Source organism: Schistocerca piceifrons, chromosome 7 (assembly GCF_021461385.2).
Source record: "Schistocerca piceifrons isolate TAMUIC-IGC-003096 chromosome 7, iqSchPice1.1, whole genome shotgun sequence".
Classification (NCBI taxonomy): Eukaryota; Metazoa; Arthropoda; class Insecta; order Orthoptera; family Acrididae; genus Schistocerca; species Schistocerca piceifrons.
The window spans coordinates 274,662,421-274,675,870 of record NC_060144.1 but is presented as its reverse complement, the minus strand read 5'-3'; the positions used below and the strand labels follow the sequence as shown (position 1 = coordinate 274,675,870).

Genomic DNA, 13,450 nt, shown 5'->3' with positions numbered 1-13,450 from the left:
GATCCAATGACTGTTAGCAGAATATGGAATCGGTGGGTTCAGGAGGGTAATACGGAACGCCGTGCTGGATCCCAACGGCCTCGTATCACTAGCAGTCGAGATGACAGGCATCTTATCCGCATGGCTGTAACGGATCGTGCAGCCACGTCTCGATCCCTGAGTCAACAGATGGGGACGTTTGCAAGACAACAACCATCTACACGAACAGTTCGACGACGTTTGCAGCAGCATGGGCAATCAGCTCGGAGACCATGGCTGCGGTTACCCTTGACGCTGCATCACAGACAGGAGCGCCTGCGATGGTGTACTCAACGACGAACCTGGGTGCACGAATGGCAAAACGTCATTTTTTCGGATGAATCCAGGTTCTGTTTACAGCATCATGATGGTCGCATCCGTGTTTGGCGACATAGCGGTGAACGCACATTGGAAGCGTATATTCGTCATCGCCATGCTGGCGTATCACCCGGCGTGATGGTTTGGGGTGCCATTGCTTGCACGTCTCGGTCACCTCTTGTTCGCATTGACGGAACTTTGAACAGTGGACGTTACATTTCAGACGTGTTACGACCCGTGGCTCTACCCTTCATTCGATCCCTGCGAAACCCTGCATTTCAGCAGGATAATGCACGACCGCATGTTGCAGGTCCAGTACGGGCCTTTCTGGATACAGAAAATGTTCGACTGCTGCCCTGGCCAGCAAATTCTCCAGATCTCTCTCCAATTTAAAACGTCTCGTCAGTGGTGGCCAAGCAACTGGCTCGTCACAATATGCCAGTCACTACTATTGATGAACTGTGGTATCGTGTTGAAGCTGCATGGGCAGCTGTACGTGTACACGCCATCCAAGCTCTGTTTGACTCATTGCCCAGGCGTGTCAAGGCCGTTTTTACGGCCACAGGTGGTTGTTCTGGGTACTGATTTTTCAGTATCTATGCACCGAAATTGCGTGAAAATGTAATCACATGTCAGTTCTAGTATAATATATTTGTCCAATGAATACCCGTTTATCATCTGCATTTCCTCTTGGTGTAGCAATTTTACTGGCCAGTAGTGTATTTTCTCTCTCTTTTTTCATTGAAGATTCTTGTGTAACGTTTTCTGCAATGAGTCGCTTGTTGAACTTCCCGGTGAGGTGACTAACAGTAGTCCCCCACCATGTTGGTGTTCCAGAGGCCTTGGTAGCGTTTTTCCATCACTTTAATGTTCTGGTGTAAACGCTCTCCTTGTTCCTCACTAATACACTCCTGGAAACGGAAAAAAGAACACATTGACACCGGTGTGTCAGACCCACCATACTTGCTCCGGACACTGCGAGAGGGCTGTACAAGCAATGATCACACGCACGGCACAGCGGACACACCAGGAACCGCGGTGTTGGCCGTCGAATGGCGCTAGCTGCGCAGCATTTGTGCACCGCCGCCGTCAGTGTCAGCCAGTTTGCCGTGGCATACGGAGCTCCATCGCAGTCTTTAACACTGGTAGCATGCCGCGACAGCGTGGACGTGAACCGTATGTGCAGTTGACGGACTTTGAGCGAGGGCGTATAGTGGGCATGCGGGAGGCAGGGTGGACGTACCGCCGAATTGCTCAACACGTGGGGCGTGAGGTCTCCACAGTACATCGATGTTGTCGCCAGTGGTCGGCGGAAGGTGCACGTGCCCGTCGACCTGGGACCGGACCGCAGCGACGCACGGATGCACGCCAAGACCGTAGGATCCTACGCAGTGCCGTAGGGGACCGCACCGCCACTTCCCAGCAAATTAGGGACACTGTTGCTCCTGGGTTATCGGCGAGGACCATTCGCAACCGTCTCCATGAAGCTGGGCTACGGTCCCGCACACCGTTAGGCCGTCTTCCGCTCACGCCCCAACATCGTGCAGCCCGCCTCCAGTGGTGTCGCGACAGGCGTGAATGGAGGGACGAATGGAGACGTGTCGTCTTCAGAGATGAGAGTCGCTTCTGCCTTGGTGCCAATGATGGTCGTATGCGTGTTTGGCGCCGTGCAGGTGAGCGCCACAATCAGGACTGCATACGACCGAGGCACGCAGGGCCAACACCCGGCATCATGGTGTGGGGAGCGATCTCCTACACTGGCCGTACACCACTGGTGATTGTCGATGGGACACTGAATAGGCACGGTACATCCAAACCGTCATCGAACCCATCGTTCTACCATTCCTAGACCGGCAAGGGAACTTGCTGTTCCAACAGGACAATGCACGTCCGCATGTATCCCGTGCCACCCAACGTGCTCTAGAAGGTGTAAGTCAACTACCCTGGCCAGCAAGATCTCCGGATCTGTCCCCCATTGAGCATGTTTGGGACTGGATGAAGCGTCGTCTCACGCGGTCTGCACGTCCAGCACGAACGCTGGTCCAACTGAGGCGCCAGGTGGAAATGGCATGGCAAGCCGTTCCACAGGACTACATCCAGCATCTCTACGATCGTCTCCATGGGAGAATAGCAGCCTGCATTGCTGCGAAAGGTGGATATACACTGTACTAGTGCCGACATTGTGCATGCTCTGTTGCCTGTGTCTATGTGCCTGTGGTTCTGTCAGTGTGATCATGTGATGTATCTGACCCCAGGAATGTGTCAATAAAGTTTCCCCTTCCTGGGACAATGAATTCACGGTGTTCTTATTTCAATTTCCAGGAGTGTATTTCCCATATTGTCCGGGAAGTAATCAAGGTGACTGTTCAGAAAGTGAACTTTCAGGCTCATTAAACATCCTAAAGTTTTAATCTTCTTTAACATTGTAGCTGCAATAGAAAGATATTCTGGGTCTTTTCATGTCCTAACAACTTTGTAACGACTTCCTTGAATGATAACCATGCTTCTTTCTCTTTTGAGGTCATTGTGGATGCAGAGTCAACATCAAACATCAATTTTCTAATGTCAGGTCCGACAAAGACGCCTTCTCTTAGTATAGCTTCTAAAAGGTGCGGAAACCTTTGGCAGATATACTTAAACCATTGTCCATCTTTAAGCAAAGCCTTTACAAACTGTTTCATTAAGTCTAGTCTATACATAGAGATGGTAGGAGTAGGTGTTTAGGATCAACAAGGTCTTTGCGTAGAATGTTCTTCTCGCCAGGTTTTAAACTCCCTCACAGGCCAGTTACTTTGGACCAGTGTTGATCCCTAGCCCTACTGTCCCATTCACACAAGAAACATGTAAATTTGGTAAAGCCACCTTGCTGACCAAGGGGCATGCATGTAACTTTTATGTCGCCACAGATCATCCAGCCATGAGCAGAATAGCCTATTTTATTTAGCCCTCTTTCTAGGTTTTCATAGCTTTCTTCCATATCAACAGACTGTCCAACAGGTATAGATGCATAGATTGAACAGTGGAAAAACGTTGTGTGGAGTGACGAATCACGGTACACAGTGTGGCGGTCATATGGCAGGGTGTGGGTATGGCGAATGCTTGGTGCGTGTCATCGGCCAGCATGTGTAGCGCCAACAGCAGAATTCGGAGGCGATGGTCTTATGGTGTGGTCGTGTTTTTCATGGAGAGGGCTTGCATCCCTTGTTGTTTTGCGTTGACTATCACAACACTGGCCTATATTGATGTTCTAAGCATCTTCTTGCTTCCCGCTGTCGAAGAGCCGTTCGGGGATGGCGATTGCATCTTTCAACATGATCAAGCTCCTGCTCATAACGAACGGTCTGTGGCGGATTGGTTACACGACAACAACATCCCTGGCCAGCACAGAGCCCTGACCTGAATCCTATAGAACACCTTTGGGATGTTTCGGAACGCCGACTTCGTGCCAGGCCTCACCGACCGACATCAATGCCTCTCTTCAGTGCAGCACTTCGTGAAGAATGGGCAGCCATTCCCCAAGAAACCTTCCAGCACCTGATTGAACGAATGCCTGCGAGAGTTGAAGCTGTCATCAAGGCTAAGAGTGGGCCAACTCCATAATGAATTCCAGTATTACCGATAGAGGGCGCCACGAATTTGTAAGTCATTTTCAGCCAGGTCTCCGGATAATAAAACAGCCTTTAAACTAGTTTTGGATGAATCAATAAACAGCCTCCAGTCTTCCTTTTTGCATGCAATACCAAACTCATTCATCAGACCGGGAACGTCTGAGCAGTACACTAAATCACCTTCTTGTTGAAAAAACTTGGAAAACTGCTGCTCTCGGTTTCTATACATGTTTATGCTGGTTACAACTACCAATAAGTTCTTTTCTTTGAACCTAGAGCCAAGAAATTCAGCTTTTTCTTTCGTTAAGCCCAGATTCCTAACCAAATCGTTAACCTCGGTCTGAGTAAACAATTTGAGCTCTAGACTTTCTGTATTACAATGGAATTAATCATCATCTGCTTCATCTAAATCACACTTTACATCAGAAAATAATTCTGTTGGAATAGAATTTAAATTATCTGGTGGTTCAGGAACCGGCAAATCTATACCATGCCCTACTGGTCGGATGGCGGATGGAAGGTTAGGGTAACTTATTACCTTCATGTTTTTCGAATTATGACCAGTAATATCAACACTGCAAAAGTAGCAATCATCGGAATGATTTCTTGGCTCCGTCCATATCATAGGAACAGCAAATCTAAGGGTCTTTATCTCCTTTTTGGACCATTTTCTCAGATCTTCAACACGCACGTAACATACCTTGTGAGGCGCCCAAGATTTATCTTGATCACCAAGTTTAGATCCAAAGGATGATAGATAAACCTTCTTCACAAAGTCTGTAATGTTTCTTTGGTGTTTTTTAATCACAAATTCACCACAAGTATAACAGAAACTGTCGGCAGAATTTTTACAACCATGATTAGAAATTGTACTGAGCACATGTACAGGAAATGGGAAAGTGAAGTTAGGTTGACAGTAAACAAAACACCATCTGTTAACACAAAAATTTAATCGACCTTTTTTGCCAGCAAATGTTTTTCAGCTGTGCTACTAACGTCATCTACATTCATTACACCTCCTTTTTAAATTATTTTAACTATATTAAAGCTATTAAATTCTTTAAAACGTCGCTTAATTTAATAAATTTAACTGTAAAATCTGAATAAATGGTGGGTGATACAGTTTTTTAAGTATCGTATTTGGATTTAGAACGCTAAGAAACAGCAGAAAAAGGTATTTTCAGCAAAAACGTTTTTCCATCGGTGGCCTGTGTTATTAAATGGATGTCGTTTATGGTGTACAGCACTAATAATACTTATTCTGGTAATATTCATTTCATTTCATGTCGAAGTGGCCAGGCAGGGAGTTGCAGCATTCTTTGCAACCCCGCCAATGCAAACCCTGTGAAAACACCTAGTGCTATATTTGTCTGGGGATTTGTGATGCTGTATAGAGTCGGTAACTTGTTTCACATATACTGAAAGCACCTACCCAAATAGCAATTGCGGTATTTTAATGTCAACTAATGCCCGAATGCGCTCATGACTACTCATATCTCTTTGCAGCTGTCAACTAAAGTAAATAAGCAAATATAAAGAACAATGGCTGCAAGCATTGTAGTTTCGAATGTATCACAGATTTTCAATGCTGTACGATAATATTTTATGCCATATTAATACTAATTTTTTATGTTTTCAGGATTAGGTATGGAATTCACCATGTGGACTTCGACGACCCAGACCGAAAAAGGACGCCAAAGGCATCATTCGCTGTTTTGGAGGAGATCTTCAGGACGAAAACTATTCCCGAGCAATACTTCAGATAAATAGGCTGTGATACAGTGTGTACTCCTACATTCATAATTTGTAATAAAAAACTCTCCCTGTTTACAACACTTTTTTAATCCGTGTAGTACCTTATATTTTGATTTAATACCATTCTGAAGTATATTAAAACTGAAGAAGCTGTAAAAAGGTAGGAATTTAAGGAGATGGGACCTGCATAAACTGAAAGAACCAGAGGTTGTAGAGAATTTCAGAGAGAGAATTAGGGAACGATTAACAAGAACGGGGAAACGAAATACAGTAGAACAACAATGGGTAACTTTGAGAAATAAAATAGTGAAGGCTGCAGAGCATCAAGTAGGTAAAAAGACGAGAGCTAGTAGAAATCCTGGGGTAACAGAAGAGATATTGTATTTCATTGATGAAAGGAGAAAATATAAAAATGCAGTAAATGAAGCAGGCGGAAAGGAATACAAACGTCTCGAAAACGAGATCGACAGGAAGTGCAAAATGGCTAAGCAGGGATGGCTAGAGGACAAATGTAAGGATGTAGAGGTTTATCTTACTAGGGGTAAGATAGATACTGCCTACAGGAAAATTAAAGAGACCTTGTATGAATATCAAGGGCTCAGATGGAAAACCAGTTGTAAGCAAAGAGGGGAAAGCAGAAAGGTGGAAGAAGCATATAGAGCGTCTATACAAGGGCGATGTACTTGAGGGCAATATTATGAAAATGGAAGACAAAATAGATGAAGATGCAATCGGGGATAGGATAATGCATGAAGAATTTGACGGAACACTGAAAGACCTGAGTCGAAACAAGGCCCCGAGAGTAGACAAAAACTAAAACTACTGATAGTCTTGGGAGAGCCAGCCACAACAAAGCTCTACCATCTGGAAAGCAATATGTATGAGGCAGGAGAAATACGCCCAGACTTCAAGAACAGCAGGCTGGGATGGCCGAGCGGTTCTAGACGCTACAGTCTGGAACCGCGCGACCGCTACGGTCGCAGGTTCGAATCCTGCCTCGGGCATGGGTGTGTGTGATGCCCTTAGGTTAGTAAGGTTTAAGTAGTTGTAAGTTCTATGGGACTGATGACCTCAGAAGTTAAGTCTCATAGTGCTCCGAGCCATTTGAACCATTTTGAACTTCAAGAAGAGTATAATAATTACAATCCCATAGTATGCAGGAGTTGACAGTTGTGAAAATTACCAAACTATCAGCTTAATAAGTCACAGCTGCAAAATACTGACACGAATTCTTTACAGACGAATGTAAAAACTGGTAGAATACGAGCTCGGAGAAGATTAGTTGGATTCCGTAGAAATGTTGGAACACGCGAGGCAATACTGGCCCTACAATTTATCTTAGTAGATATCTTAAAAAAAGGCAAACCTAAGTTTCTAGTGTTTGTAGACTTCGAGAAAGCCTTTTACTATATTGATTGAAATACTCTCTTTAAAATTCTGAAGGTGGCAGGGGTAAAATACAGGGAGCGAAAGGCTATTTACGATTTGTACAGAAACAAAGTTGCAGTTATAAGAATCGAGAACTACGAAAGGGAAGCAGTGAGAAAGAAGCGAGACAGGGTTGTAACATATCCCCGATGTTATTCAGTCTTTATATTGAGCAACCAGTAAAGGAAATAAAAGAAAAATTTGGAGTAGGAATTAAAATCTATGGAGAAGAAATAAAAACTTTGAGGTTTGCCTATGACACTGTAATTGTGTCAGAGACAGCAAAGGACCTGGAAGAGCAGTTGAACGGAATGGACAGTGTCTTGAAAGGAGGATATAAAATAAACATCAACAAAAGCAAAACGAGGATAATGGAATGTAGTCGAATTAAATCAGGTGTTGCTGAGGGAATTAGATTAGGAAATGACACACTTAAAGTAGCAAATTTGTTTTGCTATTTGGAGAGCAAAATAACTGATAATGGTCGAAGTAGATAGGATATAAAATGTAGACTGGCTCTGGAAAGGAAAGAACTTCTGCAGAAGAGATATTTTTTAACATGCAGAATAGATTTAAGTGGCAGGAAGTCTTTTCCGAAAGTATTTGTATGGAGTGCAGCCATGTATGGAAGTGAAACATGGATGATAAATAATTCAGACAAGAAGAGAATAGAAGCTTTCGAAATGTGGTGCTACAGAAGAATGCTGAAGGTTAGATGGATAGTTCACGTAACTAATGGGGAGGTACAGAATAGAACTGTGGAGAAGAGGAATTTGTGGCGCAATATGACTAAAAGAAGGGATCGGTTGGTAGGACACATTCTGAGGCATCAAGGAGTCACCAATTTAGTATTGGATGGAAGCGAGGAGGGTAAAAATCGTAGAGGCAGACGAACAGATGAATAAACTAAGCAGATTCAGAAGGATGTAGGTTGCAGTAGGTACTTGGAGATGAAGAAGTTTGCACAGGGTAGAGTTGCATGGAGAGCTGCATCAAACCAGTCTCTGTACTGAAAACCACAACAACGACCATGATGAAAGCAAGTACTGTAATTAATCTACTCTAATTGCTCGTTGCCGCATTGAGATACACGGATGTATGTATCTACATCTAAATGTGTAACCTGAAAAACCTACGTGAAGTGCCTGGCAGAGTTTTAGCGTGGTACCACATGTTACAGTTCTTTCCAGTTACTATCGAGTTTGGCACTCGGAGAGAATGACTGCTTTGAATATCTGTGCGTCCTACAATTAATCTAATTTTGTCTTTACAGTCCCTGTGCGAGCGATACGAAGAGGGCTGTAGAATACATCCAAACTCTTTTCTTAATACTTATTCTTGAAATTTTGTAATTCGATTTCGTCGGGTTAATTTCCGTCTATTTTTAGGAGACTCTCAACTCAGGTTTCTCAGCATTACCGTGAAGCTTCCCCGTGGGTCGAACATTTGTGATGTCCTTCTCTGTATACGTCCAATAGCCCCTCTGAGTCCTGTCGGGTACGGGTCCCACTTGTTTGAGCAATATTCTGAAGTGAGACGCACAAGCATTTTATACAACCACAGTCCTTTGTAGAGTGACTCCATGTTCTGAGTATCCTACTAATGAACTAAAGTCTGCTGTCTGACCAACGTCTGAGCCTATGTTATCATTCCATCTTAATATAACTATTAATTGTTACGCCCATCTATTTCTATGAGTCTTAGTCAAATCTGAATCATTGATATTGTACTCATAGCGTACTACTTTTTTTCTCTCAGCAAGATTCAGATGACGCACTTTCACAACTCTCACCCGCAAACAGATACTCTGCTCTACAGCACTACTTTCGGCTCCTCACCTGCTAACAGTTTAACTACCTTCGACGAGATTTGAGGTGTAATACATTCTTCACTATCAGATATTAACCAACACGACCACAGAAGTTACTTTGTGTAGGTTCTGATCATCTTCCTTATTTTTTCGTTATTCGTTCGTGATAATAATTCAGTTCAAACGCACTAGTTGTTTAGCCACAACAGAGATACACTAAGGTCGACGGTAGGCAAAGGTTGACCACTGAGTTTTCATTTTGGGTACAATAAAGAACGTCTTTGCCTATTGGGAGGACGGACTCGCCTTGCGATGAGCCCGGAGAACAAGTGGACATCAACTTACTCGCCCGCCGGCGCCAGAAACACGCAACGGATACCCTTCAAATGGTTCAAGTGGCTCTGAGCACTATGGGACTCAACTTCTGAGGTCATTAGTCCCCTATAACTTAGAACTAGTTAATCCTAACTAACCTAAGGACGTCACAAACATCCACGCCCGAGGCAGGATTCGAACCTGCGACCGTAGCGGTCTCGCGGTTCCAGACTGCAGCGCCCAGAACCGCACGGCACGGATACCCTTCTTCGACAAGTTCTCAACATGGCATATAGGATAAAGACTTTCAAACTACTATCTGCCGCCACTCCTGTAGAGGGTGTGGTTGGATTACGACAGTCGGTTGCTGTTATTCCCCGCACCCTGCCCCCCCCCCCCCCCAAAAAAAAAATCATTGTGGGATGGTCTATCACAGGAAAGGTAGCATTCACAGCGGTGTTGTGAGAGTTTTTGCCGCATCAAAATTTAGTGAATACATGTTTTAGACTATGTTAGTAATTGTATAGGGGAGCCTGAGGTCAAATGAAACAAAATTTTAGTAATTTTATAGGGGAGCCTGAGGTCAAATGAAACAAAATTTAGCTTTTTTGTAATTAACAATCTACGTAGTGTATAAATCATGTAATGTAATGAATGCAATAATCGTTTGTTTGCAGTTACATAGATGTACTCAGTACTAATACACTAAAGCAAAAAAAGGCATGGGATACCTCCAAACATCGCGTCGGATCTCCTTTTGTCTGGCATAGCGCAGCAGTTCGACGAGGCATGAACTCAGCAAGCCGGAGGAAATCCTCTGCAGAAGTAATGAGCCATGCTGCCTCTATAGCTCTGCATAATTGCGAAAGTGATGTCGGTGCAAGATTTTGTGCACGGACCTCTCGATTACGCCCCATAAATGTTCGATGGGATTCATGACGGGCGATCTGGGTGCCCAAATCATTCGTTCGAGTTGTCCAGAATGTTCTTCAAACTAATCGCGAACCGTTGTGGTCAGGTAGCATGGAGCATTGTCATCCATAAAAATTCCATCGTTGTTTGGGAAGAAGTAGTCCATGAATGCCTGCAAATGGTCTTCAGGTTGCCGAATGTAATCATTTCCAGTCAATGATTGCTACAGTCTGACCAGAGGAACCAGTCCATTCCACGTAAACACTGCCTACACCATTATTGAGCCACCACCAGCTTGCGCAGTGCGTTGTTGACAACTTGCCTTCGTACAGTCTGCGCCACGCTCGACTCCTACCAGCAACTCTTAGCAAATGAAATCGGGACTTATCTCACGAGGCTATGGTTTTCAAGTCGTCTAGCATCAAGCCGATAGGTAATGAGCCCACGAGAGGCGCTGCTACTATAGCCCATGAACACCTTATTTCGTCGCACTTTTCTAACAGATACGTTCGTCGTACTATCGCTATCGCTATTGCTTGTGCCTTATCCCACGGTTGCACAGAGTCGGCCATGGTTAATCGGATTTGGCATGTTAATTTAAGGGAGGGCCGGATGCCTTTCCTGCCGCCACCCCATATCTCTCCCCCCCTCCCCCCCCAGGACGTAATTAGTGTACCCCAACCGTCTGCGTCTAATGTAATGCGTGGAATAGTGCGATTGTGTGCAGATGTCTGCGAGCTGTGGTGTAACTGAGGCAGAACGTGGGGATCAGCCCGGTATTCACCTAACGGGATGTGGAAAACCGCCTAAAAACCACATCCAGGTTGACCGGCACACCGGCCCTCGTCATTAATCCGCTGGGCGGAGTCAATCTGGGGCCGGCGCGCCTACCTGAGTACAGGAAGCAGCGCGTTGGCGCTCTCGGCTACCCTGGCGGGTTGGGTTCGTCGTACATCCCACATTAATTTCCGCGATTATTCCATCCTGTCATAACAACGCAGCGCCACTGCTCTTGTTCGTTGAGTGAAGGGCGGAAGCCAACTACCGCTATCTGTGTATGTGCATATCGCTATGCCATGACTTTTGTCACTTCAGTGTATTTCTGTGATGATTTACACTCTATTTGAATTTATGCATAAACCTGTGTTGATCAGCTGTAGCACACATTGGGATCAATTGTAACATATTGTTAATTGTAGATAATAGTGGTGTTATTGTAATATCTTCTTACAAATACATTGTGACGTATATTATTCAAGACCACCTGCCAATAAATTGTTGCGGAGATTCTACTGGGGAACGGAAACATATGAGGAACACCTGTTGCAGTAGCACTCATGGGTATGCAACGTGTCACAAACGTTCCACGTTCTGCTGCGGAAGTAACTGCCACGATTTGTTTCTTCCCCCTTCTCTGCCAACATTTTTGTTGGAGCATGCACAATATGGAAACCAGTCTTCTCTACATTACACACGTTTTCGGACTCGAGCTTGCGCTCATTGAACGCTTTTGGAAGGTTAATGAAGAATGATGTCACGCTTTCGTTATCGGAATTTATTTTTCGGCGAGCCTAGTTGATTCAGAACGACGAATTGATAATGAAGTATTTCATTTCAGAAAGGTGTTCAGCCAATCCACTCTGGTCATTTTCTTGTCACATGATACCTCGAGAAACTTCAGTACGTAGAGTGGAGCACACAGATAAGCTAACATTGTAACGCCCTTGCACTCTATATGAATTGTGGGCAACCCATTTTACAGATCGGCGGAATGTCTGATGTGGTCTGCAAGTTTCTTCTCCTGTGTGGCACTGAATGCACCGTTCTGTGGCTTATATTCTACTTTCGGAATCTGGTTTTTCGTAATTTTCTGACCAGATCTATGTAAGGCACGTGAAATACGCAAGATTCACTCCACACACCGCTCACTGATTTTCTGCAGTTTAAAGTTCCCCCAGCAGCAGCTTCCTTAGTTTCTTGTGGCAAATGCCCCTCTCCGTGGTAGGCTTGCAATTCCTCTGGCTGTTATAAAACATATTAACACACACCATTTAAATATACCGCTCAAAGAAGCTAAATTAAGCACAAACAGACACAAAAAACTTTGTTTTCAGTGGGAGTCAGTTGTAAGAGTTACAAAAATCCCACGAGCACCATTACCACTACACCATTTCGTCATATTTAGATTAAAACTCAATAGCTCGGTCCACATGAGAAAATATAAATTAAATACTACATGAAATAAAATTACAATAACTAACATATATTTTCATACATTAAAGTAGCCAACGGCCTTGCCGCAGTGGTAACACCGGTTCCCGTTAGATCATCACAATTAAGAGCTGTTGGGCTGGGTAAGCACTTGGAGGGGTGACCTTCTGGTCTGCCGAGCGCTTTTGGCAAGCGGGCTGCACTCAGCTCTTGTCAGGCAAACTGAGGAGCTACTTGACAAAGCAGTAGTGGCTCCAGTCACTAAAACTGACAACGGTCGGGAGAGAAGTGTGCTGACCACATGCGTCTCCGTATCTGCATCCAGTGACGCCCCTGGGATGAGAGGATGACGCGGCGGCCGGTCGGTACCATTGAGCCTTACAAGGCCTGTTTGGACGGAGTTTAGTTTAATTTAAGTAAATCGTTTTACCTGGAAATCAGTAGAAAAATATCCCAGAGAATGTATCCGCATTTCAGTACATTAAAGGCACGTTCCGCCATCTCACACAACCAACTCAAAAGCCATCATCCACCTGCTGTACTCCATTCCTTATGGAAGAGAAGTGAAGCCTACTTACACCCCTGGGAAAATCTGCGAATGACATTTTTAGGAAAATTTGAAATGTTTCAATTGACCACTTTTACTTTTAACTACAGATCTCCCCAACATGTGAGTCGGCTCCAAGATTGTCACATTAATGCCGAATATGAAAAAGATCACCATCAAAAAGAAAACGTTACAGTCCTGATGCACCAGTTATTGTCACTTACATGATAGAGTAGGTTCAAAAGGCTCTGAGCACTATGGGACTTAACATCTGAGGTCATCAGTCCCCTACAACTTAGAACTACTTAAACCTAACTCACCTAAGGACATCACACACGTCCATGCCTGAAGCAGGATTCGAACCTGCGACTGTAGCGGTCGTGCGGTTCCAGACTGAAGTGCCTAGAACCGCTCGGCCACACCTTCATTGCTTACATATTTCGCCCTCACAGTCATATTCCGCGCATCAAGATGCTTCATTCGAACCCAAACTCGATAAGATAAAGTCAATGTTTTCTGAATTCATGT

The 13,450-nt window shown here is 44.5% G+C and overlaps 1 protein-coding gene across 1 annotated transcript in view; it reads left to right on the top strand.

Moving 5' to 3' along the window:
• LOC124805623 (myrosinase 1-like) overlaps positions 1-5,710 on the top strand; it is an 86,757-nt gene extending 81,047 nt beyond the window's left edge. The window contains exon 11 of the mRNA XM_047266189.1: positions 5,584-5,710. Coding sequence (XP_047122145.1) covers positions 5,584-5,710 — 127 coding nt within the window. The remainder of the gene's footprint in view (positions 1-5,583) is intronic.
• Positions 5,711-13,450: the final 7,740 nt, after the last annotated feature.